This window comes from Citrus clementina, unplaced genomic scaffold, assembly GCF_000493195.1.
Source record: "Citrus clementina cultivar Clemenules unplaced genomic scaffold, Citrus_clementina_v1.0 scaffold_3, whole genome shotgun sequence".
Taxonomy (NCBI): domain Eukaryota; kingdom Viridiplantae; phylum Streptophyta; class Magnoliopsida; order Sapindales; family Rutaceae; genus Citrus; species Citrus x clementina.
In genome coordinates this window covers 33391865-33401603 of record NW_006262339.1, presented here as the reverse complement: position 1 = coordinate 33401603, position 9739 = coordinate 33391865, and the positions used below count along the sequence as shown (strand labels likewise).

The window sequence follows — 9739 nt, the reverse complement described above, 5'->3', positions numbered from 1 at the left end:
ATAACTTTTCAAATAGAATTTACTTAAGTAGAGTTTTTTTCAGCATAATTTTAACAAGTAGAGCTTTTATAAAAAAATAATTAGTTGTTTGGTTGTCAATGAGATTTTTTATTAAAAATTATTAAATTAATTTAATAGACAAATTTTTAATGTTATGTTATAAAAAAATAAAATAAGATTGTGAATAAGTAAAAGATATTTTTGAGCTTGTAATTTGCCAGCAAGCTTTAATTAATTCATTGCTGACTTATAATAGATAAGACCACATTCATAAAATCACATAAGATCATAATCTTTTGTCAAGTTTTGATTACGTGGTCCAAATCAAGAGTAAATATTTCATTACAGATGGTAAAACCTCGTTTTGACAAACATTACGGAAGATGAGACTTCAAGAAAAACACTTTTGGCAATGTTGAGCATCTTCTTCCTTTTGGCAATTAAAGTGCCATAAGGCCTTTATTTAGGGTTCAAGTGTAAATGCGTTTACTTGGACGGCTCGCTCAATGACAGAATATAACAATTTGCAAGTCTCCTGTATATTTTTTCAGCTCTTATTTTCAAATTCATATGTCTCATTATAAGTATATGCTAATTTCCTTTACTTAAAACTTGTATCAATCTCGCCTTGCAACTACTACTAAAAACGACCAATATGCGCTTATCATTCTTCTTTGTTCCTATGTCGGTGTTAGTGTTACAGTATCTCATTGCTAGCTTAGCGGTGACGACTTTAAACGATTTAACAACAGATCAATCAGCTCTTCTAGCATTCAAAGCCCATGTTTTTGATTATCGGAGTGCCCTGGCAAATAATTGGTCTATATCTTATCCAACATGTAGCTGGGTTGGTGTCTCTTGTGGTTCACGCCATCAAAGAGTCACTGCCTTGAATCTTTCAGATATGGGTCTCGGAGGCACCATTCCACTACACTTGGGAAATCTCTCATTTCTAGTGTCTCTTGACATTAGTGAGAACAGTTTTCATGGCCATCTGCCGAAAGAATTGGGGCAATTACGTCGACTCAGAGTCGTGAGTTTGGCTTACAATAAATTCAGCGGAAGCTTTCCATCATGGATTGGTGTCTTATCTAAACTCCGAATATTGAATCTTGCTAATAACAGTTTCACAGGTCCCATCCCTAATTCTCTCTTCAACTTATCAAGGCTAGAGATGCTGCGTGCAGAGTTCAATATTATTGGTGGAAATATTCCTTCAAGGATAGGAAATTTGAGTAAACTCGTGAATCTGGATCTTGGATTCAGCAATCTTCGAGGTACGCTCCACCTCCTCTTGTAATTGAAGCATATTTTTCCATTTGCATGCATATTTTGCAGAATTATCTATGAAATATTTTAAAGAACATTATTGGCTCAATGACTTCTCAATGTTGGCCTGATGGCAGGTCAAATTCCAACCGAGATTGGCAATCTGGAAAATCTGGAGGTTCTTGTTTTTGCTGACAACAATTTAAGTGGCCTCATTCCACCCACGATCTTCAACATTTCAACCATGAGAGTCCTTACTCTGGGGGGCAATCAACTCTCAGGCCGCTTACCGTCAACGATTGGCCACTCGCTTCCGAACATAGAGTATTTAGCCTTGTCGGCCAATAATCTTATAGGGATAATTCCCCACTCTATCACCAATGCTACTAAACTCGTTGCCCTAGACTTGGGCTACAACTCATTCTCGGGCCATATTCCAAATACATTTGGCAACTTGAGACACCTCGACGTGCTCAGCTTAGCATATAATAACTTGACGACAGAATCATCTTCAGCAGATCAGTGGAGTTTTCTCTCTTCTCTGACTAATTGCAGAAATTTAACATTTTTAGCCTTCGGTTCTAATCCATTAGGGGGCATCCTTCCACCAGTAATTGGAAATTTCTCAGCTTCTCTTAAAAAATTCTATGCATACGAGTGCAAACTCAAGGGCAACATTCCTCAAGAAATTGGTAAGTTGCGTGGCCTGATCCTCTTAAGCCTCGGCTTCAATGACTTGAATGGAACTATTTCACCAACGATGGGAAGACTTAAGCGGCTACAAGGTTTTTCTCTTGAAGAAAATAATTTGGAAGGATCCATTCCCTATGATCTTTGCCACTTGGAGTTGATATACGGAATAAGGTTAAATGGAAATAAGCTCTCTGGACATATACCGCCATGCTTGGCGAGTTTGACATCTCTAAGAGAACTCCACTTAGGCTCCAACAAGCTCACTTCTAGTATACCGTCATCCTTGTGGAGCCTTGAGTACATCTTAGAGATAAACTTGTCGTCAAATTCATTAAATGGTCCTCTCCCTACCAATGTACAAAAGTTAAAGGTCTTGACAGTTTTAGATTTATCAAGGAATCAATTATCAGGTGATATTCCATCAACCATTGGTGCCCTCATAGATCTAGAAACTCTATCCTTGGCTCGTAATCAATTTCAGGGACCTATTCCTGAATCAGTTGGCAGTTTGATAAGCTTAGAGTCCTTAGATCTCTCCGGCAACAAGCTCTCTAGAAAAATTCCCAAGTCATTGGAGAAATTGTCACATCTCAAACAATTTAATGTGTCTTATAATAGGCTAGAAGGAGAAATTCCTGTTAGGGGGTCTTTTAAAAACTTCTTAGCTCAATCGTTTTTCGGAAATTATGCACTCTGTGGTCCACCTAAACTCCGAGTCCCACCTTGCAAACAAGGTAACAGCAAAAGCACCAAGAAAGTTGCTCTAATTGTCCTTAAATATATTTTGCCGCCGATAATATCCTCTGTACTTATAGTGATTATCATCATTATGTACATACGATGCCGAAATAGGACTACAAGGAAATCAGATCACGAAGATTTCCTACCTCTCGCAACATGGAGAAGAACATCCTACCTAGACATTCAACGAGCAACTGATGAATTTAATGAATGTAACTTGCTGGGTACAGGTAGCTTTGGATCAGTTTATAAAGGAACCATTTCCGACGGAACTGATGTTGCGATAAAGATTTTCAATCTGCAACTAGAGAGAGCATTTAGGAGTTTTGATTCTGAATGTGAAGTTTTACGGAATGTTCGTCATCGAAATCTCATAAAGATCCTTAGCAGTTGTTCTAATCCAGATTTTAAAGCATTGGTACTTGAGTTCATGCCAAGTGGTAGTCTCGAGAAGTGGTTGTATTCTCACAACTATTTCTTAGACATTCTACAGAGGTTGAATGTAATGATAGATGTGGGGTCGGCTCTTGAATATCTCCATCATGGTCATTCGTCGGCACCTATAATTCATTGTGATTTGAAGCCCACCAACATTCTCTTAGATGAAAATATGGTGGCACATTTGAGCGACTTTGGCATTTCCAAACTCTTTGGTGAAGGAGAAGATTCTGTGACACATACCATGACAATGGCTACAGTTGGTTATATGGCACCAGGTAAAGTTTCAATTGTAATTAAAATTTTTGCTCTTTTTTCAAGCACGAGCGAAGTTTGGGTTACCTTAATTATCAAAAAATTATTTCTTTTATCATTTGTTTCATAATTGAAATTAAAAAATGCAGAGTATGGATCAGAAGGAATTGTTTCAGCTAAATGTGATGTCTACAGCTATGGTGTATTATTGATGGAAACTTTCACGAGAAAGAGGCCCACCGATGAAATGTTCACAGGAGAAATGAGTTTAAGGAGATGGGTAAAGGAGTCTTTACCTCACGGATTGAGTGAAGTTGTTGACGCAAATTTGGTGCGAGAAGAGCAAGCTTTTTCTGCCAAACTGGATTGTTTATTAAGCATCATGGATTTGGCTTTGGATTGTTGTATGGAGTCACCTGACAAGAGGATAAATATGACAGACGCTGCAGCAAAGCTCAATAAGATTAAAGGGAAGTTCCTGGATGATGCTGCTGCAACCAATTAACGTAATTTTTACTGCGCCTGTTAACTTTGTGCGTACTCGTTCCTTCTTGTGCTCAAGGAATTAAAGCCATTGCTTTGAGCAGAACATAAATTGAAATTAGAAATCCAATCTTCGAATTTGTAACTTTGTACACATACAGACTTAATACTAGACATGGTATGTGTTTAATTTCAATATTCTCTCTTAGCGTCTTTCTCTTCAGTATTCTCTCTTAGATATCGTAAGTGGAATATAATATATCAAATTCTTGGTTCAACTTCATAATTAAAATTCCCAGTGAGGGTAAAGATATTACTCTGGATCACAATGGGACTGTGAACATCAAAAACAGAACTAAACAGCAACTCACGTTTATTCCAAATACTTATAATGACTCTTTATGAACTCATTTATTTATAAACAAGCTCTTGTACAAACCCGCACAGTGAATCCCTATTCAAACATGAATTCAAGTTTCCATTTCGCCTCTACAAGCAGTAGTAATACAGAAATAAACACTCTAGTTTAATATTAGTCAGGTCCTGGTACAAATTTTAGGTGCGGGTGAAAAGCAATATCTTTGCAAGCTCAAGTGCCTTGTTGCGGCCAAAAAACTTCTCCACAATTGCCAGTGCAAACTCCATAGAAGTTCCTGGCCCTCTACTGGTGATGAGGTTGCCATCAACCACTACCCTGTTTTCGATTTCACTCTGATCTGACAGCTTGTTGCACATAGCAGGAAAAGCTGTAGCTTTTTTACCCTGAACCAAAGTTGAATATGTCTAAGGGGAAAACAAATACACAGCAATGATATTGCAGGAGCAGGAAGTACTTGGGATTTTTGAGGCTAAAAATCCCAATTTTTTTATCCCAAAAAATCATCTCAAATGATGTGACATTCATCAATTGGTTGATTAGATAATACAATTAATTCATTTGGATTTTGTAAAAAAATTACCAATCACTCAATAAATGCCATATCATTTGGGACAGAATTTGGGATAAAAAATTTGAGATGTCTTATCATAACTCTTTGGGTAATGAAACTAACGAAGCAGCGGCACTTTTTGAGTTTGTAATTTGTCAGCAAACTTCAATTAATTCATTAGAGACTTACATGATATAAGATCACGTTCATAAAATCACACAAGATCATAATGTTTCATCAAGTTCAGATTAGGTGATTCAAATAGAGGGTAAATATTTAAGCAGAAATGGTCGTACCTTGAGTAAGCCATGGGGCTCCAACACTAAAGCTGGGGATGCACATATAGCACCATAAGGTCTATTTGATTCCTTTTGCTTCTTTAGCATATTCACCAATTTCTCTGAATTCGCAAATGCTTGAGCGCCACCAAGTCCACCCTGTGCAATGTGCATGGATAAATTGTAGTTAGTAAGTCAATAATGTGGTAAAGACTATGAAGCAAGAGTAAGCACCCCAACTCACTGGCAAGACAATTAAATCATACGAAAGTTTAGCCGTCTCATCAATGAGCACATCTGCCACTAATTTAATTTGACGAGAAGCCAGAATTTCTAGTTTATCCTCAACTGATGCAACTACAACATTTGCTTTAGCTCGTCGCAGAATATCAATTATCATAACAGCTTCCATCTCCTCCGAACCATTTGCAATAGGCACAAGAATCTGAAAGAAAAGAAAGTACAAAATTTCACCAAGAACTTTAACATTTGAAGTTATCAAGAATTCCATTTTAAGCACAAGTCAGCAATATTAAGGATCTCACAATCTCTAATTTGAAATATTATGTCCCCATTTTACAGCATGTCAGTAGCACAAACTTTCACCCCCTATCATTTCCTTTTATTCATGCACTGCACCCCCCCACCACACTAACCCCCCACTTCTTCCCCACCACCAACCCCGGTCCAGCACCGCTCATACTTCTTTTGTAATTGATCAAACTTGGGATTTTATTAGAGATATCATAAAAATACATCTACTACCTCCAATATGTTCACAAATGACTCAATGATGTATATGTATATGTATAGAAGATATCACAGATTTTTATATACTGCCAAATGGGTATCCCTGAAAACATCAGATGAAGAAAAACAAATACAAGAGACTAGAAGTCCAATCTCACCTGGGGAGAATTGTCAAATGTCCACTGAATTGGATTGAATTCAGCAATAGTGTATTCATCTCCATGATTTGCACGCATTACCTAGGCACAAGGCGACAGTGAAGATGAAAGCATGAGGAAGAGAAAATTCAAAGACAAATACCAAGAGAAAGAACTTACATTAAAAAGAACGTGATCAGTGGAGACATTGAAGCTCAACAAATGCATTTATCAAGATTCCGATAATTATATCAGTCTCATCAGACATCGTTTTCACCACATTAAGATGGGCCAGCAGGTATACAACTTCATCTAATGAATCTCTAATGCAAAAAGTCATACATTTCCCCTGAACTAATTTTTTGGAATATATTAGCATCTGAACCTTCCAATTTGACATACCAGATGAACCTATTAGAATGAATTTCCACAAATTATATAACTCACAATTTTTTTAAACAACATTATCCACAAAAGTTACTACCAGTGGCCCAGAAACTTCATCAGCTCTCTCTTTCCCATACAACTGCTCGACAAGTGCAACAGAAAACTCCATAGTAGTGCCAGGTCCACGACTCGTAACAACTTTACCATCCTGCTGTACTCTTGATTCAACAGTTGCTGCACAAGCAGGAGCTAATTGCTCCATAAATGACGGATAACAAGTAGCCTACAAAAAATGAATAACCCCATAAATTAGAACTTAACAATCATCGGTGAGAGCAAAACTGATGTATAACACAAATATCAATGCAATTCCCAAAAGAACACAAAACATAAAAAAGGCTTATCTAATTCTTACCTTCAATCCCTTCAACAGACCCCAAGACCCTAATGCCACAGCAGGTGAAGCACAGACAGCAGCATAAAGACGCCCAGCTGAAGCCTGCTTCTTCACAATGGTTTCTAATACTTCAGATTCTTTCAGATTGGTAGCACCAGGCATGCCACCCTACAAAGGAAACAAAAAAGGATATAACATAATCAATCAAAGAATCAGCAACAAAAGAAATTGAAAGGAAAAATATACATGCCAGAATAAATATCGAAAAGAATTTCACTGACTACAACAACTTGAAATATTTAACTATGACCATATAATGAATGATAACAGCCACAATAAGGAAATCTCAAAAAGATTAAAAATTAAAAATAAAACAAAATAAACATTTTCTACATTTTTCTTTGCTCAAAATTACTATTTTTTCATTTTCAGTCGAAAATTAAATGAAGATGACTTAACAACGAATTATTTAGCTTAACATTCAGTATCGGAAATAATCATCTATAATTATACAAACATCACATAAATTGGCATGAGCTAAGGTGAGCTGCAATACATACGGGAAGAGCTATAAGATCAAAAACGGCGTCGCGGCAGTCAGACACGAGAGCATCAGCGACAATCTTGACACCATGACACGCGTCGACACGAAGCTGTTTTCTCCACAGACGCAACCGTGACGTCAACTCCAGACCTTCTCAAAACATCGATCGTTATCACGGCCTCAATCGGCTCACTCCCGTTCGCAACAGGCACCAAAACCTTGGGGGAAAAAAACGACACAGAAAATTCAAAAAACGAAACAAAAAGGCAACAGAAAGAAACTAAACAAAAGTTAAAATTAAAAAAAAGAAATTACCCTTTTGGAAGTTGAAGACATTGTAGCTGTTGTTGTGAAGGAGAAAATGCGATTTTTCAAAGGAGTTTGTTTGGGGAGAAAATGTTCAGTGAGAGGAAAGTGACGAAGAAGAGAGTGAGGAGTGACGTGGCGTACGCTTATTAATACCATTTTTTTAAAGTTAGTTTTCTAGAGGCATCAGTGCGGTATGATGTGGGGAGCTTCGTGGCAACTGGCAAAGTGGTAATGCTGTAGCAGCTTAAGAATAAGCGTGACATGGCCTTTTTGCATGATGGGTTGGGCCGGGCAGCCCGGGCCGCACCACGGTTGTATGACCATTAGCGATTAGGTTGAAATGTTAAAAGATAAATGTTTATTTAGTTCTTTATATTTTTAATTAAGTGTCTGTTTAATTTTTAGAATAATAATACAGTCACAAACTCTTGTATAAATATATTTTGTACAAGTTGATGTGGCATGATAAGATTGATTGAATTAAATACCACTTGGCCCTAGGGATGGCAATTTTTTCCGTTGGGACGGGATCCTGAGGGATCCCGTCCCGTTTAAAATGGGATTGAGACATATTTTTTCATCCCAAATAAAAATGGGATGGAATAAGGATAAAAATAAATCCCGCTTTTATTTATGGGACGGGAGGAGGACTAATTATAAAATCCCGTCCTGTCCTGTATATCCCGTTAATATTATAATTTAAAATAAAAAGTGAAAAAGCCACAAATAAAATTAATAATTTATAGCAATAATTACCCTTCAAAACTCAATCAATTTCCTAAATTAACACTGCACCCTAAGTGTTGACCGCCCAACGCCCCTTGCCCTCACCACAAAAAATTTTACTCCGCCACAAAAGTTCCCAAGCAGCCACCCACGACTTGCCCACTGCGTCTCTATTAGCAATTCATCCACAAAATTCTCGCTTTTCAGCCTCCACACTGTAAGTTAACATTCATAATTTGGCTTTTTTTGTTTTTATTGTTCACAGTTTTGTACTCTTTCCATATAATTGATATTTGTTAAATATTATTATATTATATACGGCAATCTAGTTGAACTATTGAAGTTGTTATATTATAATGATTATTATATTTGTTTAAGTAGTATTGAGTTTTAAAATAAAGGTTCTTGTGGTCCCATATTATTATTACTTTTGTTTTATATGGTTTGATGTTTGTAAAAGGTTAATTTTTATTTAATTCATTTATTTGAGTTGTGGATTGTTGTTTTCTTTTTGCTTTAAAGGATGGCTTCTCCTCCAGTAGTGGACAATGAGAGTTTAGATAATGATGATGTGCATGTTGTTGAAGAAAACGCCAAAGACAATGATTTAACATCAAGATTAAGATCAGTGGTCTGGAAACATTTTGAAAGAAAGATAAAAAATGGAAAAATAAGAGCCTTTTGTAAGCACTGCAGTAAAGACTATGTTGGAGGTCCTAGAGATGGAACAAGACACTTGAACGATCACATCAAAATATGCCCTCGGCGTAATCAAATTGAGATAACACATTATTCAAAGAAGTTAAAAACAGTTGAGGATGATCAGGGAAATGTGAAGGTAGAGACTTATTCTTTTGATCCTGATGTCACTAGGGGATTTATTGCACGTATGATCATTATGCATGAGTACCCATTAAGTTGCGTTGAGCATGAATGGTTTAGAAAAGTGTTGTCTTCTTTAAACCCAATGTGGAAAAACATATCTCGCAATACTATAAAAAGTGATATTATGGCGCTATATGAGATGGAAAAGGCTTAGGTTGTGAGTTTAATAGAGAGTAACAGTAGTAAAGTTGCAATCACAACCGACATGTGGACTTGTAGCTCCCAAACAAAAGGGTACATGACTATTACAGCACACTTTATTGATGATTCTTGGACCTTACGGAGTCAAATTTTGAGGTACTATGTTTAATTCTAATTAACATTGAAATATTTAGTGCATTATATTTATTTATTGAATATATTTGTAATTAATTGTATTTTTTCTATGTAGGTTTATTCATGTGCAAGCTCGACATACTTCTCAAGTACTTTGTGATGTGCTATTGAGATGTTTAATGGATCTTAATCTTGAGCGTAAGATATCTGCATTAATTGTTGATAATTGCACTACTAATGAT

The 9739-nt window shown here is 36.5% G+C and overlaps 2 protein-coding genes across 2 annotated transcripts; one reads left to right on the top strand and one right to left on the bottom strand.

The window, feature by feature from the left end:
* The first annotated feature begins 580 nt into the window (after window positions 1-580).
* Window positions 581-3960, top strand: LOC18047071 (probable LRR receptor-like serine/threonine-protein kinase At3g47570). Its single transcript, XM_006442482.2, has 3 exons — window positions 581-1277; window positions 1407-3419; window positions 3546-3960. The coding sequence occupies exons 1-3, from the start codon at window positions 656-658 to the stop codon at window positions 3899-3901; spliced, it is 2991 nt and encodes a 996-aa protein (XP_006442545.2). The 5' UTR covers window positions 581-655; the 3' UTR covers window positions 3902-3960.
* Window positions 3961-4280: 320 nt separating this feature from the next.
* LOC18047070 (protein DJ-1 homolog B) lies at window positions 4281-7795 on the bottom strand. The gene is given in 9 exon segments (XM_006442480.2): window positions 4281-4641; window positions 5105-5245; window positions 5331-5531; window positions 5995-6075; window positions 6458-6643; window positions 6776-6925; window positions 7318-7416; window positions 7418-7519; window positions 7617-7795. Coding segments are annotated over 9 exon segments (1317 nt in total). The 5' UTR covers window positions 7767-7795; the 3' UTR covers window positions 4281-4434.
* Window positions 7796-9739: the final 1944 nt, after the last annotated feature.

Excerpts from the sequence above, each read along its gene's own strand:
- LOC18047071 (XM_006442482.2), top strand. The coding sequence starts at position 656 with ATGCGCTTATCATTCTTCTTTGTTCCTATGTCGGTGTTAGTGTTACAG. Across the intron at positions 1,278-1,406 it reads TGGATTCAGCAATCTTCGAG|GTCAAATTCCAACCGAGATT; the intron begins GTACGCTCCACC and ends GCCTGATGGCAG. Across the intron at positions 3,420-3,545 it reads AGTTGGTTATATGGCACCAG|AGTATGGATCAGAAGGAATT; the intron begins GTAAAGTTTCAA and ends TAAAAAATGCAG.